This window comes from Drosophila mojavensis, unplaced genomic scaffold, assembly GCF_018153725.1.
Source record: "Drosophila mojavensis isolate 15081-1352.22 unplaced genomic scaffold, ASM1815372v1 contig_36, whole genome shotgun sequence".
NCBI lineage: Eukaryota > Metazoa > Arthropoda > Insecta > Diptera > Drosophilidae > Drosophila > Drosophila mojavensis.
Window position 1 is genome coordinate 19,311,915 of NW_025318858.1, and position 26,907 is coordinate 19,338,821.

Sequence of the window (26,907 nt, forward strand, 5' to 3'; positions counted from 1 at the left end):
TCGAAAAATTGCATTCTACATTTCCTATCTCTGTACATACAAATATACTTATGTGTTGTGTGGCTACAAACATATTTATAAATGTGATTATATAACTAATTAAGGATTTGAGCATATAAAAACTATCTTTCATCATAATCAGTTCAGCTATTCAGTTCCGCCAAAATAAAACAAATTCCTTTTCGTTGCCTAAAATTAATGACTGTATGTATACATAATATATATTTTTCGATATTTTGTTCTTTTTATAAAATATAAGAAATTAGAAGTCATATGCTTAGAAATGTTTGCGATATGGTATTAGACCGGCATGGGCGAGCACATTATAGATTTCCATACGCGGTATTTTCTCTGCCTGGCGCTCATATACCTAGGATAAAATAATTATTAAATAAGAGTATAAGTATTCAGATAAAATTAGCGACTTACCACCTGCTCGCCGGGCCCAAACCAACTGGATCTGGCTAGAGCATCCCTGACACGCGGCGTCTTATAAAAGGGATTCTGTAGTTGTTGGGGCAATGTCTGCTCCCAGGCGGCGTTCTCCACAACCGCAATATGTTGCAAGCTGCGCTGGGGACGTGCTTGAGCGAAGGCAATTAGCAGAATTGTTAAATAGATCAGACGGTAGGGTAGGCACCTGTGTAACGGAGTATAAGAGTTGGGTATAAGATCAAGTTGGATGCGTAACATGATTGCAGAGGCGAATGTACACTATTATTATGATCATTACATAATTGTGGCGTGCATATGATATGACCAGTTTCCGCCTGTCACGCATGTGGAACTCCACGGGCTCCACCTTTCCCCAGGCCCCCTCTTACGAGGAGTGGCTGCCTATATCCCCCTTGCAGCATAACCAGACGCACGCTTGGCCAGGCTGGCAACACGCCTAAATAACCCAAATGGACCGCTTTTCACAGTCGGCACTGGACAACTACCTCTATGTAGTCAGCTGAATTGGCACAGCAACTATATACATACATATATATATATATATATATATATATATATATATATATATACTGGTAGGAGTTGTCGTCCATATGACGGCTCTCATTTCCTAGATGTCGCGTGCGTATTGAAAAAAAAAAAAGTGTGAGAGAGAGAAAAAAAAAGTAAAATTTTGTATTTGTAGACGGCCCACTTTTGCTGCAGCCAAACTAACTATCTCATATCTGTGGTTTTAATGGGATAACCGGCAATGCGGCGCTGTCGCTGCCGCTGCCGCCTGCTACTGGATGCGCCACAGACGCATTCGCTGATGATGTAAGTTTTGGACTTGATATTGCCACTTGGGGCAAGATTGCATACTGCATTCATCACATTGCTTGCTGCGTGCCCTTTATTCGCTCGCTCGCTCGTTCGTCAATTACGTTGCGTAGTGTTGCAGGCGTAATATGATTACGTGAGCACAATCAGGTGCAGTTGCAGTTCAGGTATGATGTATGCAATTTGAACATTAAATATATATTATATCACACTTTTTTTTAAATATATGCATATACAGAAATAATATCAATTTCTATATAATAAAGTATTAAATTAAATCTTTTCTGTATTAATCGAAACTTGTTTTCAAATTGTAAAATATTAAAAAAAAAAATGAAAGTACTTCAAAAATAATTAATAAATAATGTGAGCCACGAATAAGCTTTCACCAAATAATATTTAAAAAACACAAAAGCGATGGAATACCACTCCTATGTTTAGAAGGCCCGCATAGACCCACAACAACACACATAAATAAACATAGTTAAGGGCTAGTGGAGGCTATTAATTAATTTTACACTTTTTGCTTTTTCCTTAACGCATGGTAAATAATTGTTAATTATTAGCTAATTAACAATTACAGCGATCTTCATGAATGAAATAACAGCGCCAAGTAACCTTGTAGTTGTTAAAAGGTGTGAGATGAACAATTTTACACTCTTGTATTTTTATTTTATTTTTTGGCATAACTTTACGAGTCCATTAATTGCCATACAACAACAAACTGTGTTAAGAGCGGCATCTTTAAGCCATGACATAAAGTTTCAAGGCCTCTCGAAAGGCCTTTCACTGTCGAATGATCCCGCAAGTGGCTCAGCACTTGCAGTTGCAATTTCTCAGTTTCAGTGATTTTCCAGTTGTATTTCCTCATTGTATGCAAAAAGAATAGATCATAATAAAAAAAAAGTAGTCTTATGTGAGTGTAGTTTTTTTTTTTTTTTTGGGGGGACCACGTAGAATAACAATACGTCAATCTTTGTCAATTAACCAAGTGACCCAAATTTTTGTGAATGAACGAAAAGCGTGTAACTGCAGCGACGACAACGCCAATTGGATTCCATTGACCCAATCAAATTTAACAAAAACAAACTCGGACTGTTTTTCTAAGTTACAGAGTCCGAGTCTTCAAGTCGGACTACGTGCGCGGTTCCAAGTGAGAGTCACAGTCATACTCAGAGTACCAGTCACAGTCACAGTCACAGTAGCAGTGGCAGTCACAGTCACAGTTCGTGGCAGAGCACATAGCATGACACACAAAATACGTTTAAATAAAACCTGTAAACACTAAAAATAAAAATCAAAATAAATGTTGTGGGGGACGCTCAGAGTTTGCCAAGTTGGATTGCATAATGCAGTCGACGCATGTGCATGCAACGCAGTTGGGCTTCCACTGAGAAGTCGGGCCCATGTCTGCGACAACAAACGCGATGATCATTAGGCTGACGATCGTCAGTAATCGCATGGGTAAATAGTTTTCTCAATGGTCTTTGCCGCTTCATTCAGAGCCAAAGAACTTACAAATATCAATAAAGATGCAGCAATATATGTTCAGATATTTAGTTCAAGGGTGATGAAAAGCGAGAATCTGAGATGGAAACTCAGATGGGTGAGTGACATGAAGAGAAGTTATATTCATGAAGTGGACTGTCAGAAAATGCTGGAATGCACTTAACTGTCATATAAAGAAAATGAACTGCGATTTATATAGTTTTTTACCTAAAAATAATTAAATATTGTAAATAAATGTAAGACTTCTTAGCCTTGTTAACATGTACATGCATGTATAAGCAGCCTCATATAATTCACTCAAGCTAGTCATCTTCCTAGGTCACTTGAACAACTCATTCAAGAGAGACTGCAAAAAGATTCACTTCCGCATATGAATTGCAGTTTTGTATGTCGCAGTTCAGGTTTGGCTCATTACAGAGCATACTTATTCATGGGAAAGTGTAAAAAATTATAAACATATAAATAAAATAAAAATATGGCTTAGGCTGGTTTGAATAGCTTTATCGAATATTAAAATATATACCTATTATATAATACACTCTTAGCAATATTACGATGATAATTATAATTATTCAATACTATATCGATTTTCACTTTTCGGACAACCTGGCACAGTAAATAGAATCACGATTTATTGCCCAAAACAATTGGGTTTGTCGATTGCTTTAACTTTAAATCGTTGTCGATTTATGGTCAATATTAATATTCCGTTCTTGTAACGCGTCGAAGACATGACAATATTACTTTTATATAGCTTAATTGGGAAGTTTGTTTAATAACAACCATGCCTACTTTTATACAAAACTCAGAGGTAAGAGTAAACACTGATAATGTTAATTCATATATCTTCAGTATGCATAGTACAGCTATAAATATAATAAAATATATTTAACATTTTTTAAAGCCATAAGTCAAAGCCACAGTCTCAGTTCGAGAGTTTGAGCAATGATAAGTATATCAAGTTGAATTATAATACATATGCATAATTATATATGTATGTGATGAGGATAGTACGCTTTTGTTTTCGAAATATTATCTGTATCTGTATCTGTATCTGTATCTGTATCTGTATCTGTATCTGTATTTGTATCTGTATTTGTATCTGTATCTGTATCTGTATCTGTATCTGTATCTGTATTCGTATTTGTATCTGTATCTGTATCTGTATCTGTATCTGTATCTGTATCTGTATCTGTATTCGTATTTGTATCTGTATCTGTATCTGTATCTGTATCTGTATTTGTATCTGTATTTGTATCTGTATCTGTATCTGTATCTGTACCTGTATCTGTATCTGTATCTGTATCTGTATCTGTATCTGTATTTGTATCTGTATTTGTATCTGTATCTGTATCTGTATCTGTACCTGTATCTGTATCTGTATCTGTATCTGTATCTGTATCTGTATCTGTATCTGTATCTGTATCTGTATCTGTATCTGTATCTGTATCTGTATCTGTATCTGTATCTGTATCTGTATCTGTATCTGTATCTGTATTCGTATTTGTATCTGTATCTGTATATGTATCTGTATCTGTATCTGTATCTGTATCTGTATCTGTATCTGTATCTGTATCTGTATCTGTATCTGTATCTGTATCTGTATTCGTATTTGTATCTGTATCTATATCCGTATCTGTATCTGTATGTAATCTATTTTGCTCTTCTCTATATTTTTCTCAAATTTTCATTTTTATAAAAAAATAACAGTCCAAAGTTTCAATAACAATGCAAAGCGCAAAATGTTGCCATTAACTTTATTAATTTATTTGGCATTGTTAGGAAAACGTGACCGTTAAATTGAATTATGTGAAATGAGCCACTGTCAACTTTTATAGTTTGGTTATTTTAGAGCTTGCCAATGTTTGTCTTGTTGTTGTTGTTTTTCTTGTTGAGATAGGTCAAATTGTTTATGGTCATTTGCATTGCGCCTTCAGCTGTAATGTTTGTTGTTATTTGCAGCATGTTGTTTTTGTATGTTGCTGTTGTTTGTTGGATTTGTTGTTGTTTGCTGTTTTCTTCTATCATTGCTGCCTGCTTGCAACTATTTTGCTTTTGGCGGACATACGTAAATATTTTGAATTTTTATTGAGTGTTAGCAAACGTTTTTTGGGAATTTAGTTGGTGAACGACACTTGAATAATTGATGGCAGGGGAATTTCACAAGGTTTAATAACAGTTGTTTTTGTTGCGCGAACTATGAAATTGTCATTAAAAAGCAAAAAGTAGTGTTTTTAATATTCAATTAATAATAAAAATGTAATGAATGTCATATATTTTAAGTTGACTAGAATTAGTGTATATATTGTTATTAATTATGTTGAATTAAATATTATTTCATTATTAAATAATATTAATTGATGTTATTTTTTCAGCAATATTTTTTAAATTTTTTTTATTTATTTATTTATTTATTTTTTAATTTTTGTATATTTTTATTGATTTTTAGGTTTCAGTAAAATTATCGTAATTTTTTTTTCTATGTATACATAATATGTATTACATATGTATTTGCATTTTAGCAAATTTATGTATAAATTCAATAACAAAATTTTTGTTTATTAAATTTGGTTATATTTATATAAAATTTATATATTGATAAATACTATTATATATTTATAGTTCAGTGAAGTTAATTTAATAAAAAATGTCAATATATAGAAACTTAATTTTCATTATTTATGTACAAATGTATATATAAATATATTCTTTTAGTTTCAATTAAATTATTAAAAATTGAATTGAAAAATGCTCATTATTTTAATTTTAATTTATATTTTGCAACATCTTCACTTTTGTATACAAACTTCAATTTCACTCACATTTTTAAATTATGGTAATAAATTTGCAGTTAAATTAAATTAAACTTCACGTTCGATTGGATTGGCTCTTTATTTCGTTTGTTGTTTCTTTTTTTTTTCGCTGCGTAATCCTTCTAAACAGTAACCGTTATGTTTTCAGTTTCGTTTTACAAGCAACCGCAACAAGTTGTTTAAAAAGACGCAGCCAATTGGCAACTGAATTGCACATTGCCAGCCAGTCACTAGTTTAGCAGCTCGAAGCCAACGAGTTGAGCTGTTCGAAGGCAGCTTTTTAAAGTTTTTGAATGACTTAAAGAGACGAAAATGAACGACAACAACTTGACGATGCCTTAACGAAAACTTAACGAAATATCGAAAGCTAGGTAAAAATGCAAGTAAATATGCAAAGTTTTAAATGTAAATATTATATGTGAATATGGTCACTCAGTAAATAAAGGGTATATCGATAGAGAGCACAGAATAGGTTTGTGAGATAGTATCAGTATATTAGGGATACAACGTAGTTAATTTTTTCTTAGTTATTCAGATTTCTGTAAATAAGGTATATTAATTTAATATATCAACATTAAAAACAATGAACTGTCTATAATTAAAGCATATTATATATTTCTGATATTAATTAACAGCTTAAGCTAATTTACTAAGATTGTAGTACATAATGATCGACAAAGTCCTCCAACATGTCCATTAGGCGATCTCTATACAGTTGATCGGAGTTGAAAGCCTTCATGCAGATATCGATGCGTTTGCGATCAAAGAAATCGCTAAATCCGTCAGCGGAGCCCGTCAACTCCAGAGTGCTGGCTGGCGGCAGTATAACCAAATGGCAGAAGAGACAGCTCTCGATGAGTCCGATGATGCGATACTCTTCCACGGACTCCTGGAACTCGGCCACAGTCATGAAGTCGTCGATGTTTAGGCCGGCGCGCTTAAAAAACTCGGTCATAAAGCGATAATACTCGGCTAGCAGCTCGTTGAGATAGGCAGCACGAAACTGGCTCGTCGTCGGGATGGTGAGGACCGTTAGTAGATCCATGGCGGGCGGTGCATACCTGGCCAGCTGGAAGTCCACCAGGCGACATTGGAGCGGCGTTTCGCCATATTTGCCATACTGGAAGAGTATGTTGTTCGCCCAGAGATCGCCGTGCAGCAGAGTGTTGAGGCGCGTCTTGGAGGGCTTGGTCAGCTCAAAGATGAGCGACATGCGCTGTGTAAAGTTGGCCAGAATAAAGTCCAGTTGACTCTGATACTTGGGCATTGTCTTGATGAACTCCTTGAGCACCTCACACGACTGATTGAAGTTGACAATGCGCAGATGCTCTGGCGGCGAATTCGATGGATACGCGTTCTCCGTCAAAGGCTGCCTGGGGCCATGCTTCTGGTCTCTTATGATGGAGCCGGCGTGCATGGCGGCCAGGGTCTTGAGACAGCAGTGCAGCTGCTCATAGCTAAACAGGCCATCACGACCGGCGCCCATGCGATAGCCCTGATCGATCAGATTCTCAAAGACCAGAAGATTCTTGTCCGCATAGTAGCACTTGGGTGCTATCTCCGTGCAGGCGGCCTGCACCTCGGGCAACACTTTCTTATAGACGACGATCTCCTTCTGGAATACTCCGAATGCCTCGAGATACTCCATGCGTGCGGCATTGCCCTCCGGCGCCACCTTGCAAAAGAATCGCAGCTTCTGCTCCACAGTTTCGGACAATCGCAGCACCACCTCCAGGTAGAAGTGGCTGCCCAGAAATCCAGCCGGCGCATCAGATGTGGGCTGCAGCTTGTAGCTGACAATCTCGAATCTGTCGCGGATCTCATGCTGATGCAGATAATTCTGGCACAGGCCCTGAATATCGGTGCTGCTGAGCTCTAGTGCCGTTGCCATCTTGATTCCAACTGTGGTCACCGCTTCGGGTGCACCTTTTACTATATACCGTCAAATCCTAATGAAATACACGTATGGATACCTGCCGCTATAAGCCGCTATAAAACACATTTCTGATAAGCAGCAGCGCAACAGCGTAATGCGATAGAAAAGATTACATTCGGATGTTGCCATCTCGTAGCCTAACCTTAGCAACGCTTCTAACTCTAGCAGATTTTGGCAAACGAACGAAGTTTGAACACTCTTCAAAGATGCATTTCACAATAATATATTTCTAATATATTTGATCAATTTTGCATAAATTATACATATAATATGATAAGTATTTATTCCATATATTTCATTTGAAAATTGATTATTTCTATTCATTTATTATTTTTAATAAACAAATCATACCATATAAAATTTGAATAGGAAACTTTCGGTTGATCAGTTGATCTTGCTATCGACTAGCTGTTTATCGTCCTCTTTGCTGTTCTTCCCCATCTAAGTAAGTAAACCCAGGCCTGAATTGATGAATATAATAAAAGAGATTTACAATTAGCATAGAGAACTTTTAATACAAAATATGTTATATGTATATAGAAAATTCTTTTCTTTTCCTATGTAACGCACCTCATTCGAAAATATAATTAACTATGGTTAGTTTAAAGTGCACGTGACAATGGCTGGTCTTTCATTTATTATACAAAAGTAATTGTTATCTATTGACGCACTAAATGCTAAAGATTTTTTAAATTTAAATTAAGATTTAACGGTGAAGTTTGTGCAACGCTTAAATTTTACAATTGCTAAAATTTACTTTTCCCACACAGAAACGTAAATGCCCTGCGTACATACGAATGTATAGTCAGATAAAATGTTTATAATTAATGATATTTTTACTTTAAAAAATATTAAATAAATGTTCATTAAATTAAAAAAAAATATATAATATATTATACATATATATATATATATATTATTATATAATATAATATATATATATATATATATATATATATATATATATATACATATATTATATAATTGAATTTAATTTATGTAATCAAATTTTAATTAAATTATTAAATTTATAATGAAATAATTAGAATTTAATAAAAAAATATTAAAGAAAATGGTAATTTAAATTAGAAATTTATTTAACACTTCAATTCATTTTTTTTTATATATTATAAAATAAATTGAATTGAATATGATATGATATAATTTAACAAATGAATGTAATAAAATAAAATGTAACTCAGACTTAGCAAAACTGCAAATATAATTAAAATTTTTCCATCAGCTGATGTCAACTGAAAATATAAATTTTTAATTTAAGCAGTTGAGCTAGAAGCGTCTGGCTAAGCATTATCAAATGGGTTATGGAGGCGCTTGTCCAGCCCCACCGGCGCGTGCTTATCACATGGATGTTTGATAAGTGTTGGCCACTGTTGACTCAATGTACACAGAGACTAATACGAAGGATGATAAAGTTAAAGACCAGAAAGCTATATAAATAAGTTAATCTCAAAATAAATGTTGTCTAATTGGGGGAGGTGTGTGAAGTGCGTGCCTGAAAATGTTGTGAACTTCAACAGCTGCAACAGAGCTTTATCGAGATGAAATGAATGTAATTACAAAAAATTTATATTTATATTGATTTGACCATAAGCAAATAGCAGTCAGTAGTCAAACAGAGCTCTGGACAAGAGCCACGCAATGCGTTTGCGACAGAGCGTTGAGGAATATTTGAAGAATTCGACGTTGCATGGAGCCCGTTTCATAGTGGACAAAGATGCCGGCTGGCTGGAGCGCATCTTTTGGGGCGCTTGCCTGATGCTCTCGTGGTATGCCTCCTGGCGACTTATCAAGGCATCGCTGGGTGAGCTTGGATATGATTAGATATAGTTAGTATAGCTTACCTTCATATTACTTTCCATGTCAGCTGCCTTTGAGAACAATGCCATTAGCTTTGTGGTGGAGAGCTCCTATCGCGATTGGGATACCAATTTCCCAGCCATAATTGTGTGTGAGTCAAAGAACATGGATCGCATACAGGAAGTAGCCGAGCAGTAAGTAAATTGTGTGTATATGTTTAGGCTTAGTAGACAATATCCACTCCGCTCTCTAGGCTATGGGGCGTCGATCATGACTTCACCTTGGAGGAGGTGCTCAGTGAGATTGCCTTCTTTCGCGGGGAATCGTATCACACGGTGCACGAGTGCAGCGGTGAGGATTCCACAACTGCGTGCTTCTATTCCAATTTCTCCTATTATGCTCAGTTGGTGCGCAGCAGCTGTGTTGACTCCATACACAGCTGTGAGTGGAACGACAAACCCTTCGAGTGCTGCAACTACTTTCACCGCATGGAAACGGAGCTGGGCATTTGCTATGCCATCAACTCAATGCAGGCGGAGTGAGTTGCGATTCTCTCTAGAAATGATAATGAAAAATGGTCATATTTGAACTCAATATACATTTTCTCTTTCCTATACCAGTGCAAAGTACAAAGGTCCCAAGCTAAATATGTTCTCCAATCGCTTTACGGGTCCGGGCTCATTAAAAATGGAATTACATACGGAGGCAACGGTAAGTTTTTTATTTTATCATCAACCGTTTTTTTAAATTTTATTTATTTATTTCTTATTCATTAGTTATATTTAGTTAAATTCTTTGGCGAGCTTTTCTTAAAAAATTAAATTTTATTATTTTCTCTATAAACATTGTTCTTGTAATTAAAAAAAATTCTCCTCAATATTAATTAAATTTTTGGAACAGGTTTCATTTATTTATTAATTAATTATAATAATAATTGTATTATTTTTATTTTTCTTGCAATTTAATTTAAATTAATTAATTAAAAATTGTATAGCTTCAAGCTAAAACCAAGAGTTCTTTTACAAATATAATAACAGCTCCACTATGTATTTATCCATAGGTATTTATATTGGGAACCGAAGAGGTGCCTACGTTGGTGACACCAAAAACAGATTTTTTCATTGTGGGTCCCTACATATCTTTTGTGTGAGTACAACAATTTTCACAGTCTCTTTCGATTCACTCAAATCTCTTTCAATCAGTCGCTATGTGTCCAAGCGCGACATTGAGAACGATGAGGAGATTCGCCAGACGAGTGTGCATCAGCGCAATTGTCGCTTTCCGGATGAGAATATTCTGAATGTGCATCGGTATTATAGCTACAGTGCCTGCACCGTGCAGTGCCGCAAGGATCGGCAAATGGAGTTGTGCAATTGCTCCAGCCACCTGACGCCCAATTCGCCGGATCATGAGCTGTGTAATATGGATGGACTGGAGTGCTTGAACCAGAACTACGAGGATCTGTCGGTCATCATTGCCAAATGGTCGCGACGCCGCGGACGCAAGGGACTCGTCTGCGATTGTCTGCCTTCCTGCACCGAGGTGGACATTACCACCGTGTATGACAGCAAGGATAATATCTATGGCTATCAGAATCCTGTGTCTAAAATCGAGGTGGCGCTCATTGAGCTGCCCACAGAGCGCTACAAGCGCAATTTGGTGAGAGGCAAACTGGACCTGGTGGGTAAGTGGAAGAGCTAATGGAAGTCGTCTGAATCGTTGCTATATGGATGTATGTGTGCATTGCAGTGTCTATTGGTGGCACAACGGGTCTCTTTGTGGGCGCCAGCTTGTTGAGCTTTGTGGAAATCATATACTATATGACCATACGACCCTACATGAGCTACTCGAATGAAAGACGACGCCAATTGCGACTCAGCCAGCACAGAGCGGAACAGTGAAACTCATTGCTTCTCAATTTACACCTGCTAACAAAGCTTTATGAATTCTCATTAAATAATTCAATTCTTTTAATTTTATTAAGAATATTTCTTATTTTTAAAATGATTATTTATAAATAATTTATACTTTTTTAAATCTACAATAAAATAAATAATTCGGATAAAAATAATAAAATAAATAAATAACAAGAAAAAATTAAAATTGTAATAAATTAAATATCAAAAATTAATTTAAATAATAATAAATATTAAACAAATATATATAAATAATGAAGAAGTAATTAATTTATATATTAATAATATATTCATTAAAGAAGAAAATAAATTCGGCTAATCCGCTTCAAAGCAAAAACTGTCCTATTCTTATTGTTTTTAACATTTAAATAATAAATATAAATATGTAAATATAATCACCTTAATTAAAAAATAAAAAGCAAATTAGATATATATAAATATTTACTTATGTATTTTCTATTTTTATAATTATATCAAATTCATATAAGTAGGTCACTTAATTGATGGCTAAAAGATAAGAGCAATGTTACAATATCTTAAAGAGCAAACTTTTTTAAAATAAACATGTAACAATTATAAAGCGTGCCTTATCAGCTGTGCACTTGTCAAGTGCTAGAATAGGCGTATCCATAGGTGCATATACCTATATATACTTTAAAATATTTACATATGTGTATGTATATTTGAAGGCACGAAAAACAACGAAAACGAATCGAACTATTATATTCTCCGAGCTGCGTTGAAAATAAATTTTCATTGCTGCTCAGTTGAAAAGCGTTGCGCAGCGCTTGCACACGGCCGAAGAAAAAACTGTTGCTAAAAAAAACACACACATTGTTCGCCCTCAAAGAGTAAAAGAGCGGGCGTATACGTAATGCAACGTATACGTAATATGCTCTTAACGCGCGCCGAGTGCGAGCAGATCTTAAAGAACGTGTTGAATGCAACAGAAGAGCAGTTGCAACTATTGGACTATCGACTGGCAAGGGATACATCAGCTGTGGGCTATCTGGGAGATTATTATACGCTGACACTAAGCTATTGCACTGTGAGTGAGTTGATCAATTGAAACAATTGCTGTGATTATTGTCACAGTGACTTTTCATTGAACTTGGCATGTTTAACATAAGATTATTTATGACTATATATATATGTATATACATAAGAGAGAAATATACTAGGCGAAATTAGATTCTCTTTAATTTAATATTTTTAAAACGTTTATATGCTTAAAAAATGCATATACTGTATTTATATTTATTTGCAAGTTAAGATCATAAAAAATCCTACAAAACCATTAATTTTTTAGCATTAATTTATGCGAAAAAATGTTTTATATATTTTTAACTTAATAAAATAATTGCCTACTTTTAGGCTGACACTAATATTCTTCAATCTCGAGAACTTTTTGTCAAAGCGCTGCCACAGCTCAGCGATGAGATGGAAAAAGAGGCCATTTTTCGCAAAGAGGCGTGGCTATATGATACCCTGCTAACAAAAATGCAAAAATATTGTGCGTCATCAAATAATTAACATCTAGAATAGAAATTAATTTGTGACTCTTTATAGCGAACATCAAATGGAGTGCTAAATGTTTTTACACTCGACCAGATCTTATTGTGCTAGAGAACATCAAGCTAGCTGGCTATCGAGCTGCCGCAGAGAAGCTGCTGAGCGAGACGCAACTGCAACAATTGTTACGCAGCATGGCTGCATTTCATGCGTCCAGTTTGGCTTACGAGCAGCGCCAGAACTTTAATATTGGACGCGAGTGTAGCGAACGACTGCAGGAGATTACGGTCGCGTCCAATATAGCCTGGTTTATCACTGGCATATCTGCTGTTCTAGCTGTGATTAAGAGTCTGCCACAGTATCAGGCGAACAGTTGGATTGATCAACAATTGGCCAAGATGGTGGAGCGAGTTTATGAACAGGTTTCACCCTCGACGAAATATCGGAATGTGCTCTGCCACCGTGATCTATGGGCAGGCAATGTTCTCTTTCCAGCTGATCCGCAGGATGCAGTTATACTAGTTGACTATCAGACCTGTCGCTATAGTCCACCAGCTATCGATTTATGCTTCTGCCTGTATTTAAATCTATCAAGCACCGAGCGACAGCGTCGCGAATCGAAAAGCCTTGATTTGTATTACAATTGGCTGCAGCAGAGCTTGCAGCACTTTGGCTTGCGATCAGATGAAATAATATCCAAAGAGGAACTGCTGCAGTCCTACGAAGAGTTTCGTCTCTTTGCTACGGTCTACAGTGCTGTGGCGGCCACAATTATCAAGGTGCCTCCTGCATTCGTGACGAACGAATTCAAATACATAGATCGCAGCGCTGTTATAATGAAACATATGAGAGGGAATGCAGTATTCAGAGATGAAATGGAAAAGTGCTGTATCGAAGTCGTTGAAACTGCTATGAATACTTTATAGCTGCGTCTCTCTCTCTCCCTCTCTTTTTCTCTTTCTCTTTTGTTTTCACTTTACACTCTCTTCTCACACTAATTCAATAGAAAAACATGATAACTTATCGTAAATAGTAAACAGAAATAAAATTCATGTAAACAGCACAGCACACCGATGCTTTTATACACTAAATGATGATTATTATTATTGGCCTTTGTGCGAATTAATTTTAATTTATATCATTTATTGTACAAGAAATTTAATGGAAATCAAAAATACATACTGTGTGTTATACATGGCACTACATTAGTCTACTACATGGCAGTACATTAGAAAAAAAATTATTATGTCTACAGAAATTTATTTAAAAAATGTTTTTTTAATTGCAGTCAATTTTAATAATTATAGATATTAAAAAAAAAAAATTATAAAATAAATAAAAATAAATAATATTTTATAAATTGATTACAGTTGAAAAAAAAAAAAATTAATGAAAATAATATCTTATCTTGTTTAATTGGTAAATTATAATTTTGTGTTCTTTCGTTATATTCTGTAGTCAATTTATAAAATATAATATATAAAATAATAAGTTTATATTATTTAGCTTTCATTCTTGACCAAGCAACTAGTTCAATATACCTCAAATAAGAGTATAATTAGTATATAAATTGCCTTTGCCGGTCTCTCGCTCATAACGCTCCGATTGCTGGCTGCGAACGGCCAGTTTTATATGTAATATTTTCAACTGAACAATGAGTGAAGACAACTATAATCCCGTGCTAACGCGTGTGAATCGCCTGGAATTGTTTACGTTTGAAGAATGTGAAAAGATATTGAAAGCTGCCCTCGAGGATCAACAGCAAAAGGGAAAACTTAATGAATTCAAAATTGTGCCAGCCATCGAACATGTGGGTTTTCTAGGAGAATATTATCATCTGATTCTTAGCTATCAATTGGATAGTGAGTCAGAGCAGCGCTCAATGCGTCTGTTTGTCAAATCTGTGGTCTACGAGTCTGCGAACATGAGCTACTACGAGGAGAAAAAGTCGATAATACAAAAGGAGGCGAAACTATACGAATTGCTGTTGAATGATTTGAAGAAATTCTGTAAGTTTCTTTGTAAAATTATACGTAGTTTCCATAGAACCCAACTATTACTAATCTACATGCCATAAATCTTATTTTAAAAAGTTTTTTCTCTATTTTTAATTTTTTCTTATCTTTTTTTTTTTTTAATAGTTTGTTTATTCTTTATTTTTATTTCTTTCTTATCTTCAATCGAAAACAGCTGCTCATGTTTGGTGTGCCAAATGCTATTTCACCCGAGATGATCTGTTTGTCATGCAGAATATCGAAGATTTGGGCTACAGATCATTGCCCTCGGGCACACGCTTCCTCAGCGAGGAGCAGTTGTTGCCCATGCTCAAGGCTTTGGCTACGTTGCATGCGAGCAGCGTGGCCTATGAGAAACGTCATCGGCTGACCATTGGCGTAGCATTCAGGAAGTGGCTGCTGGAGAAGTCTATTGATCCCGACATTACATGGTGGACCACAGGTATAAAGGTGAGTTAGACAATGAAAGTAATAAAGGAAACTGAACTAAATACGCTCTATATAAATGTAGGCCGTGCTAGCTATGGCCGCAGCGCATCCGCTAGTTGTTAATAATGCGGCTGCCCAGGAGTATGTGGCCAATGAGCTGCCGCGCTGCCTGGATCGTGTCTACTATATGGTGAATCCATCGCCTGTGCATCGCAATGTCTTTCTGCATCGCGATGTCTGGGGTGGCAATGTGTTCTATCCTCAGGAAGAGTCGAAGAAGTTGGGCTGTGTCCTGGTGGACTTTCAGCTCTGTCGCTATGCACCACCAGCTGTGGATCTGCTGATGGCCTGCTATCTGAACTTGGAGCCACTGCACCGTAAGCAAATAATGGATAATCTAACGACCTGTTATTACTCGCACTTGATTGATGAACTGACCGCCATGGGCATCGAAGCCGGGCGTGAGCACCTGGACCATGCATCCTTTGCGCGATCCTTGAAGGACTTTGCTCTCTTTGGTGCCACCTACAATTGCATAGCTGCCACAATACTGCGCCTGCCCGACAACTATCTGAAGCAGCTGAAGGACGAGCAGCCCATGGAGTTCCATCGATTCTGCAATATAGATCGCACCGCAGCCCTAGTGAGATTGATGAGTCAACATGAGGATTTTCGTAACTATATGAATGCGTGCATCGAAGACTTATTGGAACTAACCTACTATAGAGCCAACTGAAATGGCTCAGTCTTATCTGCTACGTTTACACAATGCTCGCATAGTAACTCAGCTTATCAGCCAAGATTATTTAATATGAAGTATTATAAAAAAAAAAAATTGTTTTATATGATAACTAAAATACACAGATAGCTTTTGAACTCATCTCTAACAATTTGTTATTTTGATTTCATGTTGAGCTAAGCTAAATTGTTGTGGGTTTAGTTCACTTTCAACAGGCAGCCTCAATGGAGCTCAGCTCTGCGGAATGTCTTCGCATCGCCTTACGCACGCTTCAGCTGAAAGATGACGATGAGAATTTGATTTTACTGAAGCGACAACTTGAGGCGGGCTCCACTGAACTGATGGGCTATATGGGCGAATACTACAAACTGCACTTGGAGTTGGAGCACACGAACACTAAGTGCAAACACAATTTACAATACTTTGTTAAGAGTTTGCCCTACAAGAATCCACCACAGCGCGCCGAATGCGAACGCAAAGGCGTCTTTCGCAAGGAAACATCTATATATAAACTAATATTACCGAATATACAGAGATATGGTGGGTTATAAGGCAACTTTTCACTAAATATGAATGAATTTTTTTAATGGGTATATGTATTACTGAAACTAAGCAGAGTAACAATGTCAATTACTTTCAATGTCAAAAACTATTTATAGGGCAGGTAATTTATTATTATTATTTAATAACAACGATTTTAATTTTATTAAATTCAAATAATTAAAAATAATTCAATAACAATGATCTAATTTGAGTGCATAACTGTATGTATATAATTATAATAACGATGGTAACAGTACAATTAGCTCATTATAAATTATAATCAATTCGGATAACATATTATAAACTAATATAAATATATACTATAAATGATATACAAAAATTTAAAAAAATAAATAAATAAATAAAAATTAAAATATTTACTATTATTTTAGCCAGTCGCAAGCTATTTCCACAATGCTACTACAGCAGAGATGATGTAATGGTGCTGGAAGATCTTACGCAGCGTTACCGACATCTCAAAGCCAATGAGAGCTACTGCCAGGAGCATTATAAATTGGTCTTAGGACATTTGGCCGCTCTACACGCAGCGAGCATCGCCTGGGAGGAGGCAGAACAATTTAATATTGGCGAACGTTACAAAAATGTATTCAAAGAGCTGCTAATGAACACGGAGAACGAGTGGTTTATCACTGGATTAAAGGTGAGTAGATTTCTATTATATATATATATATATATATATATATTTATACATAACCTTATTAATTCTTCAATTCAAATATTATTCTTATAGGGCATCGTTTTCTTGGCCGTTCGACATGTCAAATACCAAACGGAGCGCGCTCAAACTTTCATAAGAGAACAACTTTTTCACCTCCTGAGCGAAACGGAACAGCTTGTAAAGCCCTCGAAGAGCATAAGAAATGTGCTATGCCATCGCGATACCTGGGATCGTAATATCCTCTTCGGGTTTGACAGCCCGACGGCCAGCTTGCCGAGCTCTTGTTGCATCGTGGACTTCCAATTGTCGCAGTATTGCTCGCCCAGCTTGGACGTGCTCTTTCTCCTCTATATATTGGTGCACTCGGCCCAGGAGAGGCGCAACATGTATTATCAGGCATTGGAGTATTATTACGATGCTCTTCAAGCTGAATTTATGCGCCTCGGTCTGCCCGTAGATCTGATTAGTAGGTCAAACTTTCTGGAGGAGTGCGAGCGAACGCGCTTAGCAGGCTTGACTATGAAGGCGCTCACCGAGCCACAGACCAAGATGTTGGCTGTGATTAGCAATAAGCTGCGCTCAGAGGAGCCGGAGAAGTTTGACTCCTACTTGAATTGTGATCGCAGCGAGATGTATTTGAGAGTCATGCAAATGCAGCCGGGCTATGAAGAAACGATAATGCAGCCCATAGCAGAGCTGGTTGATTATCTCATGGAGCGAGAGAATCTCGATGTCTGATAAGGCTTATCCTGATAACAACTGTAATGCAATCGTGTACAAAAAAAAAAAAAAAAAAAAAAAAAAAAAAAAGATGAACAAGTGACTCGACATGCATTATTTATTTAAAAGACCTAACAGTTTGAACTGGAACTAGAGACACATAATATATATTTGTTTAGGTATATAGAATCTAGCTAGAGAGATGGCATACATAAATATATAATAATGTGTATATACTCGTATATATGTATATATATATTTATATATATATATGGCTGTATAATACTAGCTTCAAGCTGGACTCGTCTCTGGTAATCCGCATTTGAATTGGTAAAAGCCTAGCTAAGTTTAAAAGGCGTCTTTGTTTTCTGGGTTTGCCAGCTAATCGGTCCAGCAATCCTCGTTGGCATCATCTTCGTCGTAGTCGCGCACATTGAAGTCCTCGTGGAACAGATCCTCGCCCTCCTCTTCGGAGGACTCCGACTGTCATCTGATGCCACTGACACGCTGTGGCAGACTAATCACGCCCTTGGGCGGCCGAGGCATTCGAATGCTGGTGGCTGTGCCCGCTGCCGCCGATGTCGATGCCTTGCCAGAGACACTGGGTATCAGCTGGGCATTCAGAATGGTTGGCTGATCGAAGCAGTTGCAGCAGTACTTGTCGCAGCGCAACAGCAGCGTCAGTCCGCTCAGCAGCCAGACGAGCACGCCGGGCCAGGCGTGCTCCGCACAGGCCGAGAAGAGGACGACGCTCAGCAGCAGGCAGAGGGCGCAGAGCACGGGACTCACATTGATGACGCTGCCCGTGTACTGTGGTATTATGCCCATCATCATGGCCACAATCAGAACACCGATGGCTCCAGTGAATGCAGCTGGTGCCCAGTGCAGCACCAGTCCAGCCACGCACAGGGCAATGCCCAGGCCGATGACAACTATCGAAAAGATGGTCACGCGCCAGGAGCTCACTGTGGGCACACGCACGCTGCGCTCCAGGGGACCCGCTGTGGTTACCTGCAAAATCATATAGGTGGGTTAGGCTTACGGCTATACTGAGTGCTGACTTGGCATACCTTTATCTTTTGTCGATACTCATCAACGATGGCATCAATGTCTGTTGAGGTGTCCGAGTCAGTTTTGTCAAACTTATCAGGATACTCAAAGTCAGATGGCTGCAAGAAAGTACAAAATAAAATCAAATATCTTTGAAAAAAAAAAAATAATAATAATAATAATAACAACTTTAAACTGTATATAATTTTCACTGTTTAAAAATCATATATTTATATTTAATTTCCCGGCGTACAAATATTATTATTATTATTATTTTTTTTAAATTATAAAGAATAAAAAAATATAATAATAATAATAATATAAATTATTTGTATAATTCATTTCATAATATTAAAATTGATTCTTTTTATTTTATTATTATATTTAAAATATATATCAAGAATGTAGACGACTTTTACATCTTTGAATATGAAATATAATAGTATAATTATTAAAATATATTATAAAAATTAAATAGATAATAAAATAAAATATATATGCAGATATTCATGAGAGTTTATAATTATTTAATATTAAAACCAACATTAAAATTAAGTACTGACAACTGGTATGTTAATAAATGAGAAATGAGAATAAACTAAGTAATATTTTCTTCTCAGTCTTCTCTACTTCTCTACAACTCTAAACTCACCGGTGGCTCGCTGTCGGAGAGAACCGTGGACTCCACATCTCTGCCCTCGCGCTGTGGACAAGGTGACGTCGGCTCGCCCAGGAGCAGCCATTCCTTTTCGACTTCGGGCTTAGCTCGTTGCTTGTTCTTTGGCTTTTTCATGGCGCGCTGCTTGTGCAACCCAAGATTCCAGAGGCTGCGCCTCACGCGATTTGAGCTGCCGGTGGCAGCGCTGCTGCAGCTGCTGCTGCTCTTGGCAATGGGCGCCGTGGAGAGGCGGCTGTAGGAGAGGGAAGACTCACTGCTGCTGGGCTGCATGAACTTGGGTCGATACGGCGTGTACAGCAAGTAGAAGGCACGCAGAAAGCCGGCCGTCAAATGGCTGGCCGCCAGGCAGTAGCTCAGATGCTGCAGGGGGCAGGCGAAGGCCAGCATGGCGCACAGGCTGCCCGCAATGAAGACGGCCAGGACGGGATTGCCGCTGTCTGAGCTCTCGTAGCTGATTTGTTTGCTGAGAATGCGCCACTCTGAGGTGGCCAGGCGCACCACAATGCCATACAGCTCGGGAAAGATTTCCATAAAGGCCGCCGAACTGGTCAGCAGCAGCATGCAAGCCGAGGCTGGCACCAGCTTATGGAAGCCGCTCTCATCGAGAATATTAAAGAGCGGCACGGCCACATAATCATCGCGCAATCTGTTGAGAAAGGCGAGTTCTGAGAGTGAGAGTATTCATATAGATGGATAGAGATGTGTAACTTACTTGAAATGCACCACTGTGGATAAGCAAATGGCGGTTAGCAGCAACGAGATGCAGACCAGAGCAAAGACCAAGATCGCTGTGGTGCGTGCGCTGCGGTGCTGCTGAGGCAGAGCGCTGGGAAATGTGTAGCTCAGCAATGCGGTTGTCAAGAGGAACTGCAAAAATGGAGTGAATGAGAGAGTTACGAGGGAGAGAGAGGAGGAGGGACAGAGCGAGGGAGAGGGAGATATATATATTTATGGAAAAAAGAAATAGGGAGGAAGAGATAGAGAGAGATAAGTTAATAAAATAGCGAGAGAGAGAGAGAGAGAGTGAGATAAGGAGAGATAGAGGAGAGTGAATTAGATAGAGTTAGATAATGAGTAGAAAGAGGCAGAGTTGGAGACAGAGGGACAAAGGGAAATAAATTTAGCGAAAGAGTGAGATATAGGGGGAGAGAAATAGAAATACAATTATTGGCATATAGGAAATAATGCGAAGGAGAGATATAAAAAATATAGGGATAGTGAAAGGAGATATACCGATAGGGAGAGTTTCAGCATTTATTTATTACCAATTTATTTCCGAGAATTTTCAGCTCCACTATATTCGAGAATTCCCATGAGTTAGAGCCTACTAGCTCCCATGCAAACAATTAAATAACACTCATATAACACAGAATTCTACTACACCATCAAAACCCACTAGCTAAAGCAGAAGATCCCATGCTAAACAAAACAAAACAAAAAACTTTGCTTGACGTGTCATAATCAAAAGCTTACATCCTGCGCCTTCAATTGTCGCCAGTCACGAAAGCCGGCGGCGGCAACGCGACCAAAAATCGATAAAATAAAAAAAAATGAAAATAAGAACAGCTAAGGAAATGACGAAAAGTGCACTGACCCAATAACACGCCCATTGCCAGACTATCAAAGGGAGGAGAACCAGACAAAGAGAGAGAGAGAGGGAGAGAGAGAGGGAGCGAGTTTGGAGTGGGGAGTGAGGAAAATGATCCACTTACACTGCTAATGCCATTTGGCTGAAAGTAGTTCTCTGACCAGGCCAAAAAGTCGCCACGCCACCAGCCCACAGCGCTGAGAATCGCATTCAGACCAAACATGCCGAGAGTCATAATAAAACTGAATGTCTTTGAGTGCTGCAGCGAGAAAGAGGGGTAAGAGTTAGCAAAAGAAAGGACGGCGTGTTGCAGGCAGCATACCTCGAGGCCCAGCATGAACATGCCAGTTACCAGAAAAACAACGGCTACGCCAAGTACATCCGGCCAGGGTTCGTTTGCAGGCGAATTGCGGCCTGAAAGTAGGCAACGAAATTTGTTAGTTTGCAGGGTCACAGTGCAGGCACAAATATTAGGTACACCGACACACACCCAGTATCAGTATGCGGGCCAAGCCGCCCGTCATGGCATCCAGACAGGCGCTCAATGTCCGAGCAAGCACTGCACAGGCGCACATGGCCGTCAGTGCGTCCATCCAGAGGGCCAAGAAAAGGCAGCCAAAGTCAAATTTGTTTGTGGCGCGCACATAAGGCATCTGCAGGCTGCGCAAGCTCGACTTGCAGCGGGCTGTAAGGTGAGACGGAAAATATATATATATATAAATACTATATATACAGTAGAATACGTCCAATGGCCCGTCATTATACCCGGAAGACGCTATAACCGTATAGGTTTGCTCATATAAGTTTATCTGGGGACTAGAATTTTCGTCCGCTATAAGCGGAGTCGTTCTAGCCGAATTCCACTGTATATATCTATAAGTTAACTCACCTGCCATGGCGCCGTAGACGATGGCCAGCAGCGTGGCAAAGACAAGAGCCGGTGCGGCTGCCTCATTGTAGGCTATCAGGTAGGCAACTATGGATGTGCCCAGCGCCAGGCGAGCGCCGCTGCCGGAGCAGAGCGCATCAAGCAGACTGCAAACAGAGAAGAGGAAATCGTAAAATTAATTAAATCCAACGGCAAATGGCAATTAAGATTTAATGAGATGTCCGGCCAGGACACGTGCGAAGACATCACGCCCACACGTAAAGACCGCACCGAAAGGACAGCTATTGACGCCCATCATCGTGGGGATCGGATTGTGTTTGCTCTCCAGCTGTTGCATGACTCATTTAACATTCCTTGGTCCTTTGGCAGAGTATCCTGTTTCGTAATTGAAGCTCTTTTTTCCCTCTTTTGGCCAATTTGCTGTTTATTGTAATCGCATGCACAGTTAATGCATATTTCAGAGCCATCATTATCCTTAATTATGGGGAAATTGTCTGGCTAGCTTGCGGCTAGTTCTAAGTAAATTTGCCAAATTGGCTTACAAACCGAATAAGTAATTGCCTGAGCTCATTCCACTCACTTGATGTGGCTTCTATCGACTTTTCCCAGCAATTACTTTCGCTGCTTTTCATTTAAATTTGTTGACTACTCTATCGCTTATTTATAGCCTCAGCAAGGCAAATCATTTGCAAATAAAACACTATCCTTCTCTATGGCTCGCATAAATATCAGAATCTCCTCTGTCTCCTCCGTCTGCCTGGGAGTTGTTGCTGTGTGTTGTTTAGTTGTTTAGTTTTGGCAAAGTGCGTGACTAGCTAACGACATAAACAACTCACTGAACAATGTTTAGGCTTAAAGGAATTGGGTTGCCTACATGCTAATAATTTCCATAATACATTTAAGATGATATGTGGGATAACCGCATGCAAATAGTGAATCTTAAGAATACCATATATTGTATTACAAAATATTTAAGCTTTATTTTAATATTTAGACCAACATAGAAATATAAATAAAATATAATTAAAATTTGCGTTGTACAACTAAATTTGCTTGATATTATAAAATACAATTGCAAATGGAGACAAAACTTTAATTCAAAATTTTAAAATACAAAAATAAACAAATAAAAATTACGTTTCTTCTTTGAACACTTAGGATACTTATTAAATAGTATTTAATAAATTAAATAATATATAAGCGTTAATTTGTGTTATATTTTTTTTTTTTTTTTTTTTTTTTTTTTTAAATCAGCTCTGTTGATCTCATTGAATAACCGTCGTCTGTTCGTGTAAGTCTATTTAAGAAAAATAAAATTTGTTTCAAATAATTGCGACGAAACTTAGCTAAGATTCAATTTTCTATTTTGTGCAGTCTTGCGAATCGGTTCGGTTATATATAATACAAATTCATTATATTCGCAATCTATGCTGAAATAATATATATTTATACGAATTGTAATGTTATTTTAAAATAGATTATCCTGCTGTAGCATTAACAAACTCGCTTTCATTACTTATGCCATTTTATATGTAATACATATGTGACATGACATGATTATAATTTAAATAATTGGGTTAATTTTACAAGTCTTTGCGAAAATGTATAATAAATTCAAGTCTATACTTTTTATACCCTGAACCCATTTTCAATGGGAAATCAGGGTATAATGGTTTTGTTGAAATGTATGTAACAGGCAGAAGGAGGCGTGGCAGACCCCACAAAGTATATATATTCTTGATCAGGGCGACGAGCTGAGTTGATTTGGCCCTGTCCGTCTGTCTGTCCTTCTGTCCGTCTGTCCGTCCGTCCGTCCGTCTGTCCGTCTGTCCGTATGTATGAACGCGTCGATTTCAGAAGATATAAGAGCTAGAGACTTCAAATTTTTTTTTAAATGTTCGTAATTACAGCGCGCATATCAAGTTTATCATTAAAAATCGATAACTCATCCCGATCTTTTTTATCGATAAAAAACCTTATCGAAAACCAGTTATAAAATTATATCTTCTACACCTTTATTGCTAGAGTCTCAAAATTTTTTAGGTATGCCTATATGCAATTTATACAATTTCGGTTTTTGTTAAAATTTACCCCCCACCCTTAAATTCACCCCCTCACCCTCACTTTTGTAAAAAGCTTATTTCAAATACTAGAGACTTGTGCTTTGGCAATTATATGCATATTCATGTTGTTATCATAATCTGAAAGTTTCATGAAGATCGTACGTCCACAAAACAGTTATTAAGCAATTAAGTTCTCATAGTAAGCGCTCACTGCCGCCCATGCGTGTTTATGCGTGGTTGCTTGTGTGTGTATGTGTGTGTGTATATGTGTGTGTGTATGCGTTTGTGTATGTATGCGTGTGTGTGTGTATGTGTGTCTGTATGCGTGTGTGTGTATGTATGCCTGTGTGTGCGTACGTGCGTGTGTGTGTGTGTGTGTGCGTATTTCTTGTGTAAGCTGAAAGTCGCGAAAAAGTATTGAAATATCTATTGCTCCAAGGGTTCAGGGGATCTCGTAGTCGAGCAGTCTCGACTAGAGCTTTCTTACTTGTTTTTATTACACTTGGTTATTTAATAGAAATGTGTTAAGAAAAATTCCCAACAATGCTTCTATAACACAATATCACACATACGCAGCATAGGCTGGCTTCTAAATGTGTAGCGCACACAAAAGTCAAATAGAAGTGAAAAGCAACCTAAAAAAAACAACAACGATAACAACAAAGTAACTACAGCAGAGCGGGACATAAACAGCGCCAGTCAGTGCGACGCCGACACCAACATGGAGAAGAAAATATACAAAGACAAAAAGAAAAAAACTTGCAAAAATAAACGGAAACTAAATAAAATAGAGCAAAAAACAAATGCTAAACAGACAATGGCTTAGGCGGGCAAATGGTGGAAAGCCCCAGCGAAAGCAATCAAAAATCAATTTATTGATTACACGACAAATATATCAAGCATAATATATATGTATGCTGGCCCGAAAGGCTTGACCATGAAAATTCAAATGTATAATGCATAGAGCTCTTAATATGGCATATGATTTAAATTAAGCCGAGTGGTGCGGGCCGAGTTGGGTGGGTGGTTTGTTAGCTGGGTCGTGGGTTGGTTGGTTGTCTTTACCTGGCGCTCGACATAGCTGAACGCTTCTCCTCCTGCTGGCCTGCGTTTGTGTTGTAGCTGCTTTTTGGCTATGGGTTACGTTAGTTGGCTAACTGCCAGCCCGAAGCTCAGTGCTTGGACTCGAGTTGTTGTTGTCATTTAATGCTAAATGCACAACAATTTCGCACAGTGCATTATAATCTTTGCTTAACTATTGTTATTGAACGTTTTTGTGTGATTGAGACTTTACGAGCGCTTTGTGTCACTGGCCGCCTGGCATTGCCTTTAATTAGCCACGTCGACGTGACGCGTTACAAGCAGCCCGTACTGTGGGCCAAATACGTTGCCAACTATTTCGCTATGTTCCGCACTCGCAAGAAAAACAGCGTAACGTTCACTTAAATTGGCCGCAAATGACTGAATGCTCAATTGAAGCTTTTCCTTTGCCATGAAAAACGAAAGCTTTTCCTGACAGGGAGATAGTGAGACAGAGAGAGGCAGGGAGAGAGAAAATGAGTGAGTGAGAGCATGGGAGAATTTTGTTGTGACTCCTGCGCACTGGCGATTGTTTACGTTTGCTTGAACAGTTGATTGCACCGGCCGCGGTCGGCTCTCTGCTTCTTGCTCTTTGATGGCAACGAGTGGTTGCATTGGACAGGTAATAGAATTTATTACTCTTGACGTTGCTCAAGTGGGTGACGAGTGTCATTTATTTTGAGCACAAATGTGCGCGCCTTTTCGCTGAGAGTCTTTTATTTGCCAACACATCGAAATATTCGAGCAGTAAATTTGATGAGAGAAAAATCTGGTATATCATTTTAATAATTCTTTTCGTTCGCCAGAATGAAAAAAGTGTAATTAACAAATATGTTAAAACTTTTTTGCAGCTCTCTTATATAAAACAGAACCGGATTTTACGCTGAAAATTTAATTTAATTATATTAATAATTTATACTTATTTAAATCTAAAATTCCGCAGTCTGATTTAAAAATAAGTCTGACTATATATATATAGTGAACTATTTATATCAGATGCACATTAATTATTGATTAAAACATATCAGAGATACGATTCAAAACAAGAAGCTAACTAAACCTATAGTTGTTGCTGCTTTGCCTATCAAAACTCGTTCATTCAGCTTCAACCGGTCCAATCTATTGCGTAGAATAAAATAAGAAATACAACTACAAATATCTAATATAATGCACCAAGTTTCATTACCATAAATTTGTTAGAATCCAAATACTAGTAGATAAGGATGGAGAAGAGAAAAAAAGAGGGAGACATAGAATGAGACATAGCAGACATCTCCAATTGGAATTGTTGTGCAAATTGAATTTATGACTTTGATGATAACTGAATTTGGTATAATATTTATTAAAATATAACAACAATAATTATGTAAATATTAATATCTTTCTAATCCAGTGATGTGGTATACCATACTCTCTATATGTACATGTAAATTTCATTGTATATTTCGATTGACTATGACAATTCATAATTATTTTTATAATTAAAGCTGTTTACTTTTAATATATATTGTACTTCGTCCATAATCTTTGTACTATTTACTTGACTACTTGATATCGATATTCTAACTGCCATTGATTCATCTAAAAATATCACTTATTTCATTTGGGCTGACATCAATAATCTGGAATGAGCAAATCAATAGCAGATGCTCACGAA

General features: G+C 37.6%; 7 protein-coding genes and 1 long non-coding RNA gene across 9 annotated transcripts; 5 read left to right on the forward strand and 3 right to left on the reverse strand.

Annotated features, from left to right (window-relative positions):
- Positions 1 to 106: 106 nt before the first annotated feature.
- Positions 107 to 6,095, reverse strand: LOC6577333. 2 transcript variants are annotated; one of them, XM_002003264.4, is made up of 3 exons: positions 5,604 to 6,095; positions 430 to 640; positions 107 to 370 (listed from the first exon to the last, which is right to left on the reverse strand). In XM_002003264.4, coding segments are annotated over exons 1-3 (306 nt in total). In that variant the 5' UTR covers positions 5,606 to 6,095; the 3' UTR covers positions 107 to 277. The 2 variants fall into 2 exon arrangements, with proteins under 2 accessions (XP_002003300.2, XP_043864535.1); XM_044008600.1 differs by lacking the exon at positions 5,604 to 6,095 and having other exon boundaries at positions 430 to 915.
- On the forward strand, positions 2,523 to 3,046 carry LOC122757172. Its single transcript, XR_006357098.1, has 2 exons — positions 2,523 to 2,736; positions 2,833 to 3,046. It is a non-coding gene; the product is annotated as an uncharacterized LOC122757172 (long non-coding RNA).
- A 92-nt stretch (positions 6,096 to 6,187) lies between the features above and the next one.
- On the reverse strand, positions 6,188 to 7,515 carry LOC6577334. The gene has a single exon (XM_002003265.3). It carries the CDS (start codon positions 7,483 to 7,485, stop codon positions 6,244 to 6,246), a length of 1,242 nt encoding a protein of 413 aa, XP_002003301.1. The 5' UTR covers positions 7,486 to 7,515; the 3' UTR covers positions 6,188 to 6,243.
- A 1,528-nt stretch (positions 7,516 to 9,043) lies between these two features.
- LOC6577335 (pickpocket protein 28) lies at positions 9,044 to 11,314 on the forward strand. Its single transcript, XM_002003266.3, has 7 exons — positions 9,044 to 9,352; positions 9,416 to 9,542; positions 9,602 to 9,886; positions 9,969 to 10,059; positions 10,409 to 10,494; positions 10,551 to 11,032; positions 11,098 to 11,314. The coding sequence occupies exons 1-7, from the start codon at positions 9,190 to 9,192 to the stop codon at positions 11,247 to 11,249; spliced, it is 1,386 nt and encodes a 461-aa protein (XP_002003302.1). The 5' UTR covers positions 9,044 to 9,189; the 3' UTR covers positions 11,250 to 11,314.
- A 701-nt stretch (positions 11,315 to 12,015) lies between these two features.
- LOC6577336 lies at positions 12,016 to 14,072 on the forward strand. Its single transcript, XM_002003267.4, has 3 exons — positions 12,016 to 12,312; positions 12,639 to 12,777; positions 12,834 to 14,072. Exons 1-3 carry the CDS (start codon positions 12,139 to 12,141, stop codon positions 13,700 to 13,702), a joined length of 1,182 nt encoding a protein of 393 aa, XP_002003303.2. The 5' UTR covers positions 12,016 to 12,138; the 3' UTR covers positions 13,703 to 14,072.
- A 248-nt stretch (positions 14,073 to 14,320) lies between these two features.
- On the forward strand, positions 14,321 to 16,100 carry LOC6577337. Its single transcript, XM_002003268.4, has 3 exons — positions 14,321 to 14,785; positions 14,967 to 15,241; positions 15,303 to 16,100. The coding sequence occupies exons 1-3, from the start codon at positions 14,431 to 14,433 to the stop codon at positions 15,954 to 15,956; spliced, it is 1,284 nt and encodes a 427-aa protein (XP_002003304.1). The 5' UTR covers positions 14,321 to 14,430; the 3' UTR covers positions 15,957 to 16,100.
- A 43-nt stretch (positions 16,101 to 16,143) lies between these two features.
- LOC6577338 lies at positions 16,144 to 17,951 on the forward strand. Its single transcript, XM_002003269.4, has 3 exons — positions 16,144 to 16,499; positions 16,895 to 17,163; positions 17,254 to 17,951. Exons 1-3 carry the CDS (start codon positions 16,184 to 16,186, stop codon positions 17,917 to 17,919), a joined length of 1,251 nt encoding a protein of 416 aa, XP_002003305.1. The 5' UTR covers positions 16,144 to 16,183; the 3' UTR covers positions 17,920 to 17,951.
- Positions 17,952 to 18,052: 101 nt separating this feature from the next.
- On the reverse strand, positions 18,053 to 25,638 carry LOC6577339. Its single transcript, XM_002003270.4, has 9 exons — positions 25,236 to 25,638; positions 22,108 to 22,253; positions 21,709 to 21,903; positions 21,541 to 21,632; positions 21,343 to 21,477; positions 20,343 to 20,497; positions 19,604 to 20,276; positions 18,972 to 19,070; positions 18,053 to 18,912 (listed from the first exon to the last, which is right to left on the reverse strand). The coding sequence occupies exons 1-9, from the start codon at positions 25,247 to 25,249 to the stop codon at positions 18,388 to 18,390; spliced, it is 2,034 nt and encodes a 677-aa protein (XP_002003306.3). The 5' UTR covers positions 25,250 to 25,638; the 3' UTR covers positions 18,053 to 18,387.
- Positions 25,639 to 26,907: the final 1,269 nt, after the last annotated feature.